The 20748-nt window shown below is 35.9% G+C and overlaps 1 protein-coding gene across 1 annotated transcript in view; it reads right to left on the minus strand.

Annotated features, from left to right (window-relative positions):
* The window catches only part of LOC110656179 (uncharacterized), a 51699-nt gene extending 32741 nt beyond the window's left edge, over positions 1–18958 (minus strand). Inside the window, 5 exon segments of the mRNA XM_058138505.1 lie at positions 14901–15065; positions 15139–15726; positions 15867–15953; positions 16034–16354; positions 16658–18958. Coding sequence (XP_057994488.1) covers positions 14901–15065; positions 15139–15726; positions 15867–15953; positions 16034–16354; positions 16658–18736 — 3240 coding nt within the window. The 5' untranslated portion in view covers positions 18737–18958.
* Positions 18959–20748: the final 1790 nt, after the last annotated feature.

Raw genomic sequence — 20748 nt, forward strand, 5'->3', positions numbered from 1 at the left:
GCAGGGCAAGAAACCATAATTCTCAATAAGAGATGATGGTCTATTGCTACACCAGGGCAGAATGTGTGTTCCTAATGATATTGATTTGAGGCAGATTATTTTGAAGGAAGCACATGAGTCTCTTTTTGCCATGCACCCTAGTGGTACAAAAATGTATAGAGGGCTAAAGGAGCATTACTGGTGGATGGGTTTAAAAAGAGATGTGGCAGAGTTTGTTTCTAAATGCCTAACTTGTCAGCAAGTAAAGGCAGAGCATCAAGTACCCACTTGGTTATTACATCCATTACCAGTGCCAGAATGGAAATGGGAGAGAATAACAATGGATTTTGTGATGGGACTTCCAAAGACACAGAAGAGTCATGATGCAGTATGGGTCATTGTCGATAGACTGACTAAGTCTGCTCATTTTCTGCCAGTCCAAATGGACTATAGTTTAGACAGATTGGCCAGGTTGTACATCGATGAGATTGTGAGACTTCATGGAGTGCCAGTATCCATTGTATCAGACAAAGATCCTAGGTTCACTTCTAGATTCTGGGGTAGTCTTCAGAGAGCCCTAGGAACTAAATTGAACTTCAGTACTGCATTCCACCCACAGACAGATGGCCAATCTGAGAGGGTAATTCAGATCTTGGAGGATATGCTACGGGCTTGTGTGATTGAGTTTGAGGGCAGTTGGGATACACACTTGCCTTTGATTGAGTTTGCTTACAACAACAGCTACCAATCAAGCATTGGGATGCCTCCATATGAAGCTTTGTATGGCAGAAAATATAGAACCCCGTTGTGTTGGGATGACGTGGGTGAAAATGATTTGACCCGAAATTATTCAACAGACTGAAGAGAAAACAGGGTGATCAAAGATCGACTTAAAACTGCATCAGACCGTCAAAAGTCCTATATTGATTTGAAAAGAAGGGATATTGAGTATGCAGTGGGTGAGAAAGTTTTCCTCAAGGTTTCTCCTTGGAAGAGGATTATGAGATTCGGCAGAAAGGGAAAACTAAGTCCTCGTTTTATCGGGCCATATGAGGTTCTGGAAAGAGTGGGTCATTTGGCATATCATTTGGCACTACCTCTAGAGTTGAAGAAGATACATAATGTCTTCCATGTGTCTATGTTGAGGATGTATCGATCAGACCCATCTCATGTACTACCAGTAGAAGAAATTGAAGTGAATCCAAACCTCACATATGAAGAAGAACCCATAAAGATTCTAGCTTATGAGGTGAAGCAGCTACGGAACAAGCATATATCATTGGCAAAAGTGTTGTGGAACCATCATTCGAGCCAAGAAGCTACTTGGGAACGAGAGGAGGACATGAGGAGACAGCACCCACAGCTGTTCAGAGATTGATACCAGGTAAAATTTCGAGATGAAATTTATTTTAGGGGGGGGGGGGAGAATTGTAACACTCCTATTTGTATAGCCTGGTATATTTCACTATTCCGGTGACCGTTGTTGGTCCGGACAATTAAGGAGATTAGAACCACACTTAAGACAACTAAAGAAGCCATAAACACAAATAATTAGAAATTGTCAATTAGTTAAGTAAAAATAAGAAAAACAGAATATAAGAAGTTAAACGAGCCGAGAGTCACAGCGATGGGTGACCTTCTGAAAGGATCACAAGTCATTTTAAACTCAAATTTCGAACTGTAAAATGTGACGTTGCGGTCCTTAGGACCCTTATGAACACAGTGGAAAAGAGAAAATCACGAAAAAGAAATTGTCAATTAGTTAAGTAAAAATAAGAAAAACAGAATATAAGAAGTTAAACGAGCCGAGAGTCACAGCGATGGGTGACCTTCTCGGAAAGGACTGCGAAGTCATTTTAAACTCAAATTTCGAACTGTAAAATGTGACGTTGCGGTCCTTAGGACCCTTATGAACACAGTGGAAAAGAGAAAATCACGAAAAAGAACTGTTAAGTCAGTCAAATAATTAGGTCAGGGAGTCGGAAGAAATATTGAATTATTTACAAACCGGAATAACCCGGCAAGGGGCAATTTGGTCAATTGACCCCGAGAGTTGACTCCTGACCTAATTGTCAAATAAAATCGGAGAAAAGAAAATTTTGGAATCGAGAATTAAATTAAAGAACTAATAAAAAAAAATGAAAAAGTGTAAGGAGATGACATCATGCATGATGCCATAAAAGTAATAATTAATATATTTAATTAATTAGATTTTTTTTGGGTCTTCCATAAGCTAAAATAGATAAAAGAAAAGAAAAGAAAAAAAAAATAAAGTCATCTTCCTTACCCAAACTTGCCGCCTCACCTCTCTCTCCACATTCTTTCACTTTGTTCCATCATTGTTAAGGGAAAGGAAGCTTGAATTTCCCTACTCTATCCCATAAATTCACAAAGTCGCAACACAAAAAATTCTCCTTACATGTTGAGGAAACATTAGAGAGTAAAAAGAAGAAGAAAGAATTGAAGAAAGGAAAGCCAATAAACCCTCCAAGCAAAGGTTAGTCTTCTAACTACCAATTATGTAATCAAATGCATATTTAGTTATTGAAATGAGCTTAGAAACTAAAGAAATGAAATAAAAACACTTGTAGAGGACTAAACTGAAATTTGGCCAGCATGAAGGGGAGTATGATTTGCATAGTTTGATGGATTTGAATGAGTATATAAACCCCAATTAGCTTAGTGATTATAGTTAAAAGCATTAAATGTGGGTAAATGCAACAATTTAGTAAGTTAGGGTTTTGGGACTTAGGGTTTATGGACCAAAAATGTGAGAAATGATGTCTTTGACCTAATTTGAAGTGAAAAATGGTCATTTGTGACCAAATGAGTTGTGTTGGAATGGTTGGAAATAAAGTCAAATTCGGAGGGAGTGTGGTCATGCTGCTGGCAGCATGACCAAGTCAACTTTGAGGGACCAAAAATGAAATTTTACAAGTCCAATTGGTATGGGACCAATTGGGGATGAAAATAGACACTAAATGACACAATTTTCATTCAGGAAGCATGCCCAAAAAGTAACCAAAACCTAGTGAACAAATTGACTAAAGTTGGAAAATTGCAGGTTGCCCTCTACAAACTGACCAAATGAACAATGTTTGTTCATTTGGTCATAACTCGAGCTAGGCAGATCAAAATGACCTGAAATTTTACTAGAGGTTATATGAGATATAGACCTAAAACGTTCATGAAGAACACCAGCTCAAATTCTACCAGCAACCAAGCTATTTGGCCACCCCAAGTTGGTGACCCAAAACTGCCAGAACCAAAATTGCCCAGAAAATCTGGGTTGTATTCAATCCGGCAGCCATGGTTCAAATGGCCATAACTTGAGCTACAAAACTCCAATTGAAATGATTCAAAAAGGAGAATAAACTTAAGACAATAGGGAACATTTTCTATGAAGAAAGGTTTGCCAAATTCTAACAGTAGAATGACCAATGGAACAGTGCAACTAGGGACACCAAAACTGAAAATTTGACAATTTTGCCTAAAGGACTTAAGTTTTGAGAAAATGACCAAAACCAACAAATTTAATGACCAAAATGTGGTATGTGGGTGAAGTTAGAGTTCCCATACCTATTAAGCCTTAAAAAGTCAACAATTTGACTTGAATAGTATTGTGAATAGTAACCCGAAACACAAAAACTTCGAGAATGTCGAATTTAGCACATTAAAGCTAGGTAAAAGTGAAGTTAAATTTATTTTTGAATTTATGCTAAGTTATGGTACTGAAATACTGTGAAACTGTGTGTTTCAGCTGAAAAAGGCTTGGAAGCTCTGAGAGACTGAGTCAAGGCCTAGAGGCGACTTACGTCAGGTCTGTGCACAATAATTCTTGTTTAAATATTTTATTCTCAAAAATTTGACTTCTGTGACTAATTATGTACTGTGTTGCCATTTTATAATCGCAAATATGACTTTGAAAATTGATCAGATTTCTCATAAATTATTTAAATAAATTATTTTGAATTGATTTTGTGTTCACACTTAGCATGACAGTATCACATTATTCCTCCTCCATTTATGGGGTTGAGATCATTTATTTTCCTCCCTCTCTGGCTTGCCAGTTGAGGTTGAGATCGGATGAGTACTCATTAGCTAGCTAGCCACCTCCCTCATTGATTTCGATTAGTGAGGTTGTAGATTGCTTTGTTGTGGTGTACAACACGGCATTGATCGGAAATTCTGTGTCATGGCTTAAGTTGTGTATGATTTTGGCAACACTGTGTTTATTAAATTATTTGACTAAATTGTATTATTCTGAGTTTTGATAATTGTGAAATGTGATTGTGAAATATTTAAATTATGTTTTGGCAATGAATGATTTATGTATCATATTTTAAATTTTTATTGTGCACCATTGAGTATTTTTATACTCAGCGATAGCTTATTTTGCTGTCGCAGATAAGAGCAAGGAAAAAGCAGTAGAATGAGCTGCTATTGAGTTGAGGACCACACTGATCTTTTGTACGGGTATCATTTTATACCCTTGTAGTTAATTTTGATGTAAATATTATAACGCTTTATGTATCAATGTAAAGTTGAGCAGTTGTAAAATAAATTGTAATAATATTATTTTTAGATTTTCTTCTGTAAATTAATATTTGTACTTGTGAATTTCATACTCTATGCCTTGTGAATGAAGTTATTAAATATTTTGAGATGATAAATTTTAATTTGGATTGTGGAATTATTTTGAAGTGAATTGAATTGAGTTGATTTGAGATTAATTGAGGGTTGGGAGTTGAGAAAATTATTGGAAGTGTTTTTTTCAGGTATTTGAAGAACTGTTTTCTCCAAATACAAATGGAACTCCGTCAAAATTTTTATAAAATTTGCGGCAAAATTAAAATGGACAAAAATTTTTTACTAGTATTTAAACTTTGAATAAATGATTTTTAATTTCTACCAAAATGCTCATCACTTCCAAAATGTAAGAAAATTGTTTTAAAATCCTTTGTAGGGTACTTAATGAGTTATCGATAGGTGAAGTTCGGTAGTTCATTAAGTATTATACGGGATCATGTTATACCTTACAGAGGGGTAAGGTGTGACATAGCGGGCAGCGAGGCTTCCAAGGAGAGCCGAAAGCGAAAGAGAGAGGTCTCCAGAAATGTGCTGGAGATGAAGTATGTCGAGGCCTCTCAGACACCAAGGCACGATCCAGGGCAGACACAGGGAGGCTCGTCCCGACCCTCGGGACCGCCAATCCCTGAAGTAGAATTGGTTCGGTCTCCTCCGCGACATGAAGAGCCGCCGCCACCTCCACCAGTTACTTCGAGTGCGGAAGGGGGTCCTTCCCAACCTACCTCGAAAACCCTCTCCCGCGACGCTCAAGTATTGATCCACTCCCTAGAGAAGAACCGAACTGTTCGGGAGAATCTGGGTTTGGCTAAGGTTTTGGGGGCCTCCATCTGCCTTCGGGAGGATCGGGATAGGCTAACCCCAAACAGTCTCGATGATATCCTGACCCAGACTATGAGCCTGAGTGTGGAGAGTTTGGTGAACCAACATATCGTCTGGGAAAAGGCTCATCATTTAAAGAAGGAGATCCAGAAGGTGGGTCAGGAAGCAGTTTTCGCCCAAGCCCAACTTTCATCCGCCCGGGAGTATATAGCTGAAATTGAGGGGCGGATGAAATTCTATAAGGATAAATTGGCCAAACAGGCCCATGCTCTTGAACAAGCTCGGGCGCTCCGAGCTACTGATATCGCACGCCTCACTACAAAACTTAAGGCAAAAGAAGAAGAGGCAGTGACGAGGGAGGCCGGTGCTTATGTGAACGCCCACGGGGACCTTTTGGCCAAACTCAAGAAGCGTTATCTCGAGGAGGACTTTTTCTGGATTGTGGACCTGGCTCCCCAAGAAGAAGAGGATAGCGAGGAGGAGGCTGAGGGTGATAGAGAGGGGGAACAAAATGTAGAACAGGCTGGGGGTGATCCTCCAGCCGAATGACTTGTATTTTTTTATTTTGAAATGAAATGAAGTTCTTTCTTTTGTTCAATGACTTGACGATGTCGGAAAGTATCTAAGTTGCATAAGCACCTGATTATCTGAACATATTAGAACAACTTAAAAGCAATTATTAATCTATGTAAGAGAGATTGGTAAAACATTGTAAACATGAGATCGGCCTAAACTAAGAACAAACACTGAACGGAACTTAAGACTATTTGAATTGGAAACCTGACTTGAACAATTAAGATCGAAAGCATCATTAAGCCAGATTAAAACCTCAACTTTATTGAACAATTATCTACAATATTTATGAAAGGGGGATCGGATGGCATGAAGACCTAATGTTGGTTTGACAAGAGATCAGAAATGTGATTGACTGGCCGGACGACTTGATAATTGGTTTGAGAGATCGATAAGGATTTAAATGATATGGAGACCTGGTATTGGTTCGATTCCTTTTGAAGAGAGATCGAAAATGTGATTGACTAGCAAAGAGAGATCGGAAATGAATGGAGACTTGGTGCTGGGGGTGACTTCAGAGCCTATGGGTCGGCCAAAATATGGTGTCGACAACCATGTAGCCATAGGATATTTGATGAATAAAAAAGAAGCAAAGCCAAGACTGATAAGATGGGTTCTATTGCTATAAGAGTGCGACTTACAAATTAAAGATAAAAAGGGAGTTGAAAATATTGTGGTGGACCATCTATCAAGGATTAAGTATGAAAGTAAGGATGGAAATGAAGAGGAATTGCCAATTGATGAGTTTTTCTCGAATGAACAACTGCTAGTTGTTGTTGCTGCATTGCTGTGGTTTGTAGATTTTGTCAATTACCTGTCTTGTGGAGTTCTCCCACCAGATTTGAGCTATCAATAGAAAAAGAAATTTTTGCATGATATGAAATTTTATACATGGGAGAATCCATTGTTATTCAAGAGATGTAATGATGGCCTAGTTAGAAGATGCGTGCCTGAAGAGGAAATAGGAAACATTCTAGAGCATTGTCATTCTTCTGACTATGGAGGTTATTTTAGTGTGGATAAAATAGTAGGTAAAATACTTCAAGCTGGATTTTATTGGCCACACATGTTTAAAATTGTGAGAGAATTTATTTTAAGATGTGACAGATGTCAAAGAGTGGGGAATATTTCAAGGAAAAATGAAATGCCACAACAAGGAATTTTGGAGATTGAGTTATTTGATGTTTGGGGCATAGATTTCAGGGAACCATTCCCATCATCTTTTGGGAATAAGTACATTTTTGTAGGTGTAGATTATGTGTCTAAATGGGTTGAGGCCATTGCTTCCCCTACAAATGATGCAAAGATAGTAGTGAAATTTTTGAAAAAGTTTATTTTCACAAAATTCGGAGCTCCAAGAGCTATAATCAGTGATGGTGGATCTCATTTCTGCAATAAACAGTTTGAAAATCTTTTGAAGAAATATGGTGTTACTCATAAGGTAGCTACACCTTATCACCCTCAGACTAGTGGGCAAGTTGAAGTATCTAATAGGGAATTGAAGAGAATTCTGGAAAAAACTGTTAATCATTCAAGGAAGGATTGGTCATTGAGGCAAGATGATGCATTATGGGCATACAGGACAGCTTACAAGACACCCATTGGAACTACACCTTTTAAGCTAGTCTATGGGAAATCAAGTCATTTGCTAGTTGAGTTGGAGCACAAAGCATATTGGGCAATCCGAACTTTGAATTTTGACTTAAACAGTGCTGGAGAGAAAGATTACTTCAATTAAATGAACTTGAAGAGATAAGGTTGGATGCATATGAGAATGCTAGGATTTTTAAGGAAATGACTAGATTTTGGCATGATAAGTATATTAAAAGAAAGGAGTTTAAAGAGAGTGATCTGATTTTATTGTATAATTCTAGACTTAGACTCTTTCCTGGAAAATTGAAATCAAGATGGTCTGGTCCTTTCAAGGTCGTCAAAGTTTATCCACATGGAGCTATGGATATTTGGAGTGAAAATTCTGGTCTTTTTAAAATTAATGGTCAAAGGCTCAAGATTTATATCACAGGCCAGCCCATTGAGAAGGAAACAAGTTGTTTCCTTGATGATTCACTAATTCACTGAATTAAAGAGGGTCAAGCTAATGACCTAAAATTAGCGCTTTTTGGGAGGCACCCCAAAAATTTTTCCTTATACTTAATTTTTCTTTTATTTCGTTTCATCTTATATCCCATTGAACTTAAATTTGACATTAAAATTTCTTTCTGCAGGTTGGTGGAGATTTTCAAGCAAATGTGTATGCTGAATTGAAAGAATTAATGCCTGGGAAGTTGCTGAACCTTACATTTGTCTTCTATGATGCATATTGTTTTTAACAAAGTGAAATCTGAACTAATTTAAGCTTTATGTCTGATTGCAGCAACATGATGGAGTGAAAGGCCATTTTAGTTGCAGCATTTTAAGGAAATTGGTGAGAAATATAGGAACTTTCATGCTAATCAATAGAAACATGCTTTTGATTTTACTTTTTGGGTAATTAATTTTGATATAGTGCACTGAGATTGAGATACTTGCCATTGTATAATTTGTGAACTTTCATAATATAATTCTGCAGAAATTTAACCATGTGAACAGTGTCTACAGCAGAATTTTATTCCTTGTTCATGAATTTTTAATGATAAGTTTGGGGTTGAATTTGGGTGTTATTACTTATGGTGTGATTGTTAATGTGAATATTACTTAAATAATGTTTCAGTTTGTGTTTGGTGGATTGATAGATTTTAATTGTTCTTAGCGATTAATTGGGTTCCAATTGAATTTTGAGTGAAATTTCTATGCAAATTGTGTTTTGGGTTTGGTTTTAGTGTGTTTAGGATCACATTTCTGGGTTTTATATCAAGTCAATTAACACTAGGTTCAACATGATGTATGCTGGGGGTAGTGTCACCACCAAAACCTGTTTTTGGCACTTTAAATTGCTGAAAATGTAAAACCTGCCAAGAGTTTCAAGGGGTCTCACATGCCTCATGTAGCCCTTCATGTACAATAGCATGGGGCATGTCATTTTTCCCTTGCATTCTAACATGCCTCATTTTATTCATCTTACACCAAATCACATAGGGCATGTCACCCCTACACCACCCAACGCTCAACCCGAAACACCCATTCCGTCCCTAAATCCCCAAATTCTCGATACGAACCCTAGCTCTCCACCTCGCCAATCCTCTCATCCCACCCCTAATCCTGACAATGCCACCCAAGACGCTACACCTCCCTCCCAAAAACACACCAAATACGCCCCTTCAGCTGTATATGAAACACGAAAAAGAAAGAAACCAGCTCTCCGCTCCTTTGCTCCACCGAAACAACCTAGAATTGATTCCCCAAGACCCGTTAGTGCCGTAACCCGCTCTACTACCCAAAATCCTATCTCACCGCAAGGTTCTTCTTCTCCAATTAGGGTCCAATCACCCCCGCATCATTCACCAACAGTGTCTCAAACTGCTCCAGTTATCCCTCCATCTGGAAGTCAGGTAACCTCATCTTACCCATGGACTTTTAAGGACTTTGAAATGAGGAAAAGTTATGAGGCCCTTGCTAAAAAGAAAATTTTAGCCTCCAAGTACATTGATGAACACAGTCTCAGGGAGATAGGATTTTATGAATCTGTTAGTGAATATTTGGAAAATATAGGTTGGAGTGATTTTGCTAGGATTCAAGAACCTGCTTTTAGGGAATTAACAATTGAATTTTTAAGCTCATTGCAATTGGACTTCCAACCTATGCAAAGTAACCATAGGGACACCATTTTCTTTAGGTGTTTGGGTTAGGACAGAAAACTTGACACTGTTTAAGTGAATGCTTTATTTGGTTTTTGTAGTGATGGAGAAGAAGTGATAAAGTGGCAAAGGACTATCTATGATCCCCCTACATTTTGAAAGTCTATTGCACCATATGGGAAATATTACAATCCTAGTTCTGCTAAGGCCTCAGCTATTCAAGACCCTGCTCTGAGATACTTGCAAAGATTTATGTCTTACACTATACTAGGTAGATGGCACAGTAATGGGGTTATAGGAAAGAATGATTTATTCTTTTTATGGTGCATGAAAGAGAAGAAAAAAATAAATGGTGCTTATTTTCTTTGCTCTCATATGGAACATATAATCTCTAAGCATTTAGCTGGCAGTATAGTTATTGGAGGGATGGTGACTGTAATTGCAAAATCATTTAGTTTTTAACCCTGACCAGTATGCTATGGTGTCTATGGTTGGCCAATCTTTTCTAGATAGAATTATTATGACTCAAATAAAAATTTGTGTAAAGAGGGGTGATGTTTATGTGTTGGTAAATGGGGGACATGAGGGTACAGAGCAACAGCAATCACAGGGTATAGGACAGCATACTGATGCTGGTCCTTCTAGCTCGCACCCACCTAATGCTGGACAATCAAACTTACTTGTTCTTCTTAAGGATTTGGAAGCAAAAATTGATAGAATGAGTGCAGCACAACAACCTGTTTCTGATGCTAATTCTGATATTATGGTTGCTTTAAAGACTTTAGAAGCTAAAGTTGATACTCTTGGTCAGAAGCAAGCCAAGCTTGAGAAAAAGATTAAAAGGAAGTTTTCTGCATTCAAGAAAAAGCAGAAAATCCATGACAGAGAAATGATGACATTTACAATAAGCTGGCAGCCTCTTTTAACTAGCTGTACAACTGGGGCCAAGACATTTTTAAAGAGATGAAGGCTATGGTAGAAAGCCTGGATACTGCTTCTGAGAAATCCACTGAGCAAGTACCTGCAGCAGCAAATGAGCCTATGCCATCCACCAATGAAGAAGACCAACCAGTTGTCTAGTTTTAGAATTTTGTTTTTGTTAATTTCAGTTAGTTTCTGAAACTTTAGTTTTTAATTGTGCAAATTGGTCAGTTTGCTTTATTCTTCAACTATTAATTTCTTGGTTGTTGGAATATTTATATGTTTTATCTATTTGTAAATGATTTAATTTTTGTTTCTTTTAATTCTGTTTGCTTCATGAATCTTACGTTGGCTTGTTCATTGTTGCTGGCTGCTTTGGTTTCTTTTGCTGTGATACTTGCACTATCTTTGTTATCCAGATTCCCATTGAATTGATCATTTTCTTTAATTTTAGTTTCAATTGGCTATTATAATAACATTACTGATATTGCTTTTTAATAGTCATATAACTGAATTATTGACAATACAGCAGCTGCTCTTCTCTTAGCCTTGATAATTCTGCCTCTAAGGTAACTTCTCGACATTCATCTGCCACATGTTGACACTACTTCCCTTTAACATGCCTCATGCTAAGGATTATGCACTCCAATGAGCTATTTGCATTCCCTTAAATTTTTAAAATTTTTGAAAAATCACCGAAACTTTCATGGAGCATGACATGCCCCATGTTGATACCCCATATCAGTTACTTAGCAGTTGGCACAGGACATGCTAATTTACCTTTACTTCATCACGCCTCATGCTTTTTGATTAACATGCCTCATGCTCCCAATACTTATAATTAATATGCCTCATGTACATATTCTGATCATTCACCACTAGGCATGTACGTTCTATATGGTAACTTTGTTCCACTCTTTCTTAGTTTATATCTTTCTAAGTTATCATTTATTGATTTCATTAATATTTCTACCACTTCAATTAAGCCAATGAGGACATTTTCTAATTTGAGTTTGGGAGAGGGCAAAATTTTTGCAAAATTTTTAATTCTTTTCATTTACATTACTTAAATTGCATTTCATTTATACTTAGTTACTTAGTTCACATACACCATACACCTACACCATGTAAATATATACACTTGCATATAGATATCATATAGATTACGTATAGTTTTTATTTCATTTTTTTTATTTTTATTTTTATTTAATTTTTGCATTCATTTTAAGAATCATGCATACATAAAAAAAAATATAAATAAATTTTTATCTAATTCTTAGAAGATTGAGAATCATTTTGAAAAGCAATTGAGCTTGCCTGTAGATGGGTTTGACGGATTAAAAGTTCCGGATTGATATGAGGTTATGAGATTCTTATATAGGTTTATATCTTCTTAGACAAGGGTCACTCAATTAATTACATTGAGTTTTGATTGCTTAAGAAAACTCTAGAGTAAGAAATAACTAATTGTGTCTCACCAATCCTAGAACAAGCCTTCTAGACATTTCGAGGTGAAATTTTAGCATTCACTTGAAAAGAGAAATGATTAAGGCATTCTTTGAATTTTAAACCTACATTTTTAACCTTAACCAACCTCATTTTAAATTTTCCCTTTGAAACCAATTTGAGCCTTCATTTATACCCTTTATTTCCTTGGCACCCATAATTTACCTAGCCATAAATCTAAACACTTACCTACCCTTCGTGAGAATAATTTGTTTAACTGATAGATATGCACCAAAAAAAAAAAAGATGAAGAAGGGTATATAACAATCAAGTGGGAGAAGTACTAACGTAAAATTGGCTAGCAATCATATCATGTTGCGAATAAAAAAAATATATATATTTACCACCCAAGTATACAAAGAAATGAGTTTGGGGGTGGATTAAAAAGGGACAATTACAATGCAAAATTCAATGTTATTTATGTAGTCCCTAAAAGAGTTGTAAAAATTGTATGCTAGCATTAGTGATTTATTGTAAAGTTCTTCCTCCCATTTGATTCTTAAAATAAAAAAAAATAATAATAATAATAATAAAAGAAAAGTGTATCTTGATCTTTTTAACAATTTAATTATTTTCATGTTTTGCTTTCCTTTTACTTTTTCTTTGTTAGCCACATTATTACCCCTTAGCCCCATTACAACCATTAAAAGTCCTTTTGATCTCTTGATTGTGTTTTGCTACATTAGTGGATATTGGATTAGTTGGTTTGCCTATGGAATTGGCACATTATTCATCCATTTATACTATTTCCATCATCATTTGAGACGCTTTAGTTTATGGATTGTTTTAGAGCCTATTTTAGCATGATTTCTCTATGTAATTGATTGGTTTGGGTTTGATGGAATGAATAATTGACCCAAGGCTAAGCGGTGATAACTTTGGTGAGAATTGAATTTCTTATAACTTAAAAGTGGGTATATGGTGTGTTGGTGGCTAAAGATAAGTTTGAAAGCTTGAATGAGTGATTCTCATGAATTTAAGAATAGGCACCCCAATTGCATATAATTGTTTTTAATTTGCTTGAAGACAAGCAAAGATTTGAGTTTGGGAGAATTTGATAAACCCATTTTATATAGATATTTTAGGGTAGTTTTGCATCTATTTTGCCTTTTTAGTTTAGTAATTTTATGCTTTTAATGTTTATTTTAGTCAATTTATTAATTTTAGTTTCATTATATTTGATTTTTGGAATTTTAATATTTTTGATAGGTTTTAATAAGGTTTAAAGGCAAAAAGGTCCATATAGAAGAAATTCAAAGTGATTTGAAAGCTTAAAATAGTGTGAAAAGTGAAAAAAATTTGCTTAAAGAAGAAGATCAGCCTAGACTTTCAAGGGCCTCAACATGCCCCGTGTTGAGGGTCATGTGAAGATAAGAGTTAACCAGCAGAAATCTACATGAGGCATATAAATTCACATTGGGTCGTGTAAACAGAGACTTCGGAATAAAACACGCTGAAAGTTTCATGGGCTTTAACATACCCCGTATGGCGGGTCGTGTAAACAGAGATTTTGGAACAAAACACGCCGAGACTTTCAGGGACTCCCACATGCCCTATGTAGCTGGTCGTGCAGAATCTAAAAGCTCCTCTTCCGAATCAACATGAGGCATGTGGAAAACAACTTAAATCAACATGAGGCATGTGAGATGGCGCTGGCAAATTTACTGACATGGAAAAATTTTCTCTTTTCACACATTTTGTCTTTATCTCTTTAGAGACTATTTTTAGGGCAAACCTTGAGGGGATATATAAGCATCATATTCTTATTTTTACCATAAGAAAAAAGAGAGAGAAAAATCAAAAGAGGGAACACCTGCAGAGTGACGTTTTCCAGCTTATATTTTCATAAATTTAGATTGTCTTCTTCTTGGTTCTTTTATTTTTAGTTTTATTTTCATGTTTTCTTGCTCTATTTCATATTTTCTACTTGTAAATACAAGCATGAGTGAGTAGATACTTAAGATTTCAAAGTTGAGTGTAATGATTTAAGTTTTATTTGTGGATTTGGACTGATTTTAACCAGATTTTAGTATATATAAGTTTTGATTCTTATCTTGTGTGCTTATTTACATACCCATTGTTGGTATCCTTTGAGTTTTATTCTTGAATGACCGAGAGGTGAAAATCTATGATAGATAATCAAGATAATGAACTTAATCACCTAGTGTTAGAAATAAACTAGTGGGTTAAGAGAAATTTTTAAGTTGATTAAAATGCTTAAAGGGTTTTGGTTAATTAAACATCGCATAAGAATGTGGTTTAGTTTCCTTTAAAACACTCTTTAGTTTGTTTGAAAGAGAAATTAAATGAGATCAGAATCATATTCTTTCAAACTTGTATCTCCCTTAATCTTGACTTTGCCTATTCAAATCTTAATGAAATTTACTTCATGAACCTCAACTCTGAAATCAATTTTTACCATTAATTAATTAAATCTTTTGTTACTTGCTGAGATTTTAGTAAATTAGTATAGTGCTTAGAATTTTAATTGCTTAATTCATTATAATTTTCTTATTTTTCTCAATTTAATTTGCTGTATCTTTTACTCTATTTTTGGCACAAATCATCGATAGCCCAAATAATTGTGACATTTATAGTTTGGTACTCAAACAACAAATTTCTATGGGACGATATCTTTTCTTTACTACTTGAACAACCCTTATACTTGCGGAATACGCAACCATTTTTTTCATAATATCCCTGAAATTATGCTTATATAACTCATGGTAAAGATGGCAAAACAAATAAAGAGTGAACAGGAGTGGTTTTTTCTCATACCTGCAGGAGGATGCTTAAAGAAACCGTGGGAATGATGACAAACAAGACCGGCCAAGTGAAAAAAGCCAATACAGCAAAGTTGGTGTAGGTGTTGATGGTTGTGCCTAATGCAATTGCCAATCTAAATCCCACTTCAATATCAATGATATTCAAATCAGATGAAACCTGAAGAAAAAAAAAAGTGAGTCCTGTGAAGTTTTATCCATGTTAACATGGCAATGAAGTTATAATTTCTTACTCGGCTGATGATCCTTCCCAGAGGTGTTGAATCAAAAAAGGACATTGGTGCTCGGAAAAGAGAAGTCAGCATTGTAGAAAATATAGATTTCGATGCCCCATAGCCTAATAGAACTATGGTGAAGGATCTTAACAGCAAAACGACTGCCAAAACACAGCCAATTGCTGTGTAAAATTCAAACATGAGAACTCTGCTTACATGAGAATTCTGGATGTTGGCAGCCAACCAGTAGTTTTGTATCAGTTGCCCTAGTACAAATATTATGTGGAATATGGTTCCCAAAGAAAAGTACAGAAAGCCCTTTCTGTGACTCAAGTACTGTTTGTAAGGCTTGAAACCAGTGTCTCCTATTTCTCTTTCTTCTTGCTTAATCAATTGATCTCCCAAACGTTCTCTTAATTGTTCTTCAACATGAACTTTCTGTATTTCCTCTTTGAAAGATGCACCTCTTTTGTCAGAAGTATGCACAACTTGCCTATCAGAAGCAGCAGAGTTCTTTTGTGCGTTGACAAGGCTTTGGAATTCTTGACTGGAAGCCAGCAGCTGATCGTAAGTGTTTGCTTGTATGATTTCTCCAGCAAACATTAACTGTTAGGACATCAAGATTCATATTAATTGATTGCTTGGACTAATTTAACTAGTATTTGTCAAATTATTGAATACAATGTCACTTTCAGAACTAATAATAGGATGATGGTGAAAGAGCATCAATCTTAGAGATAGCTAACCAAAATAGAATTAAAAGCAGGAAGGAACTCGACTTGGTGGGTCACGAGTAACACTGTCTTCATAGACAAAGCTCCTAAGACATATTCCTGCAACAGTCCAACTTCCAGTCATTAGGACAATCACGTCCTTGATAAATCAGGCTGCATAGAGGTGAAAAATACAGTACATTAAATAATCTGGTTGATGTATGTGCATCAACAGCACTTAAGGGATCATCCAAGAGATACACATCTGCATCTTGATACAGTGCACGTGCAAGTTGAATGCGCTGTTTCTGTCCACCACTTAGATTTACACCTCTTTCTCCAATCTGAGTGAGGTCCCCAAATGGAAGCATCTCAAGGTCCTTCACTAGGGAACACTTCTTAAGTACCTCATGATATCTTACTGGATCCAATGCTGACCCAAACAGAATATTTTCTTTTATAGTCCCTGTCTGGATCCATGCAGCCTGAGAAACATATGCTACCGTCCCATAAACATGAACCTGAAAAATAACAGATTCAGGAGCTTTTCATAAGACTTCTCGATCATCATTAAAAGTTCAGTACACAATTAGACTTTCCATGAACTGAAATGTCTCAGAGAAATTTCATACCTGATAAAGGAAGTGCATATTTTATTAGCCTATATATATGTATTTTTCTATTTCTCGGTCCCTATGCAACAGGAAATAAAATTAAAAAAGTCATACTATCCTAATAGTTCTTCTATTCTTTCTCCTATAGCCTGTGCTTTCAAGGGAAAACTCAAGCATAAGATGTCAAAATTTGGTGTTATTTGCACTTACTGTTCCATTAATTTTTGGAACTTCGCCAAGCACTGCAGCTAAAAGGGTTGATTTTCCAGAGCCAACCTCTCCACAAATCGCAATCTTTTCTCCTGCTTGAACCACCAAATTTATGTTCCGTAATGTAGCCTTTGTCTTGCTTGAATCAGTGTCCCATGAAATTTCAGTGGACTCAATAAAAATGGATTGATTAAGCTCTTTGCTGCTGCACTTCCGCCTTATATTTCTGTTCTGCAGTTCTGGTGCTTCAAGAAACGTTGCAATCCGATCTAATGAAACCTTTGCTTCAATGAAGGTTCCCACAACATCAGGGATCAACCTAACTGGCTCCTGAACAATCCTCAAACTTGCCAGAAATGTGAATACTTGACTAGCAGAAAGCGGAATTCTGAGGATATAACACGTCCAGAAAGTAATGGCTGGTATTAGAACAGGACATGACCAAAACAAAACTATCTGGTATGCTTTTTGTAACAGAACTCCTAATATCCACTGAATTTCTTCTTTCCGTAATCCCTCTATAGCATTCTTGAACAATGTCTCCCAAGCATATAACTTCAAGGCTTTCATATTGGCAAGTGCCTCTGTAATAGCCTTCAGTCTCTTATCTTGTGCTACCATGAGCTTTCTCTGATATTTAACCTGCGACTTGATCAATGGATAACTTGCAAGCACGGTTAATATGATGGCAATTACAGCTGCAACAGTTGCTAGCCCAACTGTATAATAGACGATAGGCAAGGCAAGACATAGCTGAAAGAATGTTGACCATATCTGATGACACCAAAATGGGAACTCGCCAATTCTGTAAGCATCAGCAGTCACATAATTCACTATCTGACCAGGAGAATGAGCTACCTTAGCAGCATTTGAAAGTCTTAGTTGCTTTTGATAGATTGCTGCAGATAGCATGGATCTCACTTGAAGCCCTATTAGCCTAGTTCGAAAGAACCATTGCCTCTCTGACAGAGATTCTAAGCATTTTACCAAAAACAGACCTACTGTCAATACATAACCCGCGTACGTAAAAGCTGCTTTGCCTTCAGCAACATCAATGAAGGCCATTAAAAACAGAGGACCAGCGGACGTGGTAACTACCTTGGTTAACGCAAAAAATCCAGAGATCAAAATTTCTTTCCAGTGCAAAGAAATGATCACTGATAACATTGAAGGAGACTCAGATGATCCTTTCTGTCTCCGTCTTCTTATCTGCTCCATATAAGTCAAGAAACAAGTCTTTGCTTGATCTTCTTGCCTTAGCAATGGAATATCCTCATCTTCCAGTATTTTTTCCTTACCTTTCTTCATTAATGGATTTAACCACCAAAATGACATTCGACTGAAAAATCCCGCTTTGGCAAATGGAGTAACATTCTCCTTTGAACCAATAGCATTTGCTTGCTCACTTGGCAATGATTCATAGGAAGCATCATCGTTGATTCCTGAATCAGTGCCTGTATAAATATGTCCCTTGAAACAACAGATGAGAAACAGAATAGCTCCAGGAAAGGAGAAGATTTCCAAAATAAATTGACCCAACATTTTTTTATCCATAATAGCTGCCCAAAAAGACAAAATGCAGATAAGTCCAGACAACAAGCAGGTGATAATGGAACAAAACTTCCAAGCTCCAATATGCGGAAGGAAGAGATTCCGTTGGGTTACCGTTAGATTCAGCAGCAACCATGTGAATCCTTGGAATAACATCATTAGCCATTCATGCGCTGGGAAAATAGTATCATCTCTATTTATTTCCTCAACCACAATCCATAATCCCAAGCCTAAGTAAGCCAAACCCAAAATGCCGTTGAGAATGGCTGAAACTATTAGCACTGGAGAGAAACGTTGAGATTGGAATGGTGCTACTACAAGCTTGCTTGAGACTGATTTATACGCGCAGATATAACAGATAATCAACATAAGCAGAATATCAGCAGAAATGATCAAAAGGTGATTGCTACAAGAATATGGATTGATTAAGGCGTGAAAGCTTAGATTGCATTTCTTCATAGTATCACCACAAAGCAGCGCCCAAAATCCATTCTCCATGTTGATGTTGCTTCTCTCTGTCTTGATCATATATCTGTAAATTTCCAAAGGGAAAATTCAGATTTGAATTTGATAAATCTAACAAATCTAACAGTTGTAGGACAAACACTAATTCTAGTTCTCCGGAAACAAAGAAAGTGCACTTGATATATATGCATATATATCTGAATGCTAAAAAAGCTAAAAGATCATCTAAACGTGTTCAGTAAAATATGTTGGAAATGAGCTGCTGGAAAACCAGAATATTTGTTTGTTGATGGAGAAATCTATTAAAGTTTCAGAGAATGCAAAGACTCACCACAAGAAATTTACTGGACTTTGTTTCTTCTGCTCTACAGCTGGCCCTATCATGCAGTGCGCTTCATGATATCAATTTACACTGTGTTTGGGAAGGGAAAAAAAAAAAAAGATGGGAGGAAAATAAAAATGAGAAAGTAAGGAATGAAAATAAAAATTTTTTTTTTTTCTTCTTGTTTGGATTGAGAGAAGAAAATATTAGAGGAAAAGTTATTTTACGGATAATAAAATTATAATTTTATTCTTAAATTAAAAAAAAAATTATTAAATATAAAAATATTTTTATATTTTTAAATATTTTTCTCATACTTTTCTCTTAATTTAAAAAAAAAATAAAATAATTTTATTTTCTCTTCAATATTTTTTATCCCCTTTTATTTTTCACTTAATCCAAATAAAAGAACGAAAAAATAAATTTATTTTCCTCTCATATTTTCTTTCCCTTTTTACTTTCCTCCCTCCCCAAACATACCCTTAAGGTAGACAAGATGCAGCGGAAAATATCTGAACGGAACATCTCAGACCGACAACATAAAATGAACTTCTGCATGCAAGCCCTTTGAAAAGAAACATCACCCACTGCCCCGCGCCCATGACGTCATCCAACAATCATATATTTTCCTTTTCAATAAAAAAAAAATCATATATTTTCAAAAAAATAAAAAGATAAATTACACTGATAACACCTGACGGATTTATAATAATAAAATATCTTATCGTTCATTTATAACAAAAAATTATTTTATCTTTAATTTTATTAACATAAAACTTTCAATGACCGGTAATAATTTATTTTTCAGTAATTTTCTTATTGACATGACATTTATTTTATTAAAAAATTATATTTTATAAATTTGATACTAAAAGTTAATTAATTAAAAAAAATATTATAAGTTAATCTCTCTCCCCCTTCTCTCTCTCTTCTCCCTTATTCTCTTCCTCCTCACTGCCTCTCCCTTTCCAACTACACCTAGCTTCTCCTCTTCCCTAACCCTACACATTTAAAACCTCACCTAGCTCCCTCAGCACTCACCACACTCACCAACTTGTGTCAAAACCAAATAGCACCCTTGGCCAACCTTCACAACCTAACTTCTTCTTTAATCTAGCTCACTACCACTTTCACTTCTCATGTCCCTCACCAACTCATACACATTCAGCCCCTTCAACACCGACGCAACCAACAGTGATACCAATATGAAATAATATGTGAAACAACAGCTTGTTGAGGCTGGAGGCATGGTCTGTATATAGGCTATTTGGAGTATTTGGGCAAGAAATTAAACTTGAGATCAGGAGTGTAAAAATGACATAGAGATGAATAGCTTTTTCATTTTTGAGACCTAATCAGAATAGTATTTTGATATTAAAATCTTGAATTTACGATTGTTAGAGAGAAAATGAAAAGTATAAAGTGAAAATTTAATTACGTTACAGGATAGCTTTCAATACTCTTAGAAAAAGAACTTAACAATATAATTATGTGTTTTTAAATTTTATGTGAAATATGCAAATTATGTTTAGTGCTCTTAGCATTCTTTTTTTCTTTACCAAGCAGGGAAAGATTGAAGAAAAAACTTCAAGTGTTCAAATCATTGAGAGTGCTAAAAGACACTTGAAGAGCCATGCTTAACGGTCGTGTTTTGCGTGGAAAAAGGCGCACTTCAACACTCTTTCTTCGACTAGCTGGACAGCAAATGATTGAGGCGATTTTTGTTTTTTTTCTAAAGATGATTGAGGCATTG

The sequence above is a fragment of the Hevea brasiliensis genome, chromosome 16 (assembly GCF_030052815.1).
Source record: "Hevea brasiliensis isolate MT/VB/25A 57/8 chromosome 16, ASM3005281v1, whole genome shotgun sequence".
Lineage (NCBI taxonomy): Eukaryota > Viridiplantae > Streptophyta > Magnoliopsida > Malpighiales > Euphorbiaceae > Hevea > Hevea brasiliensis.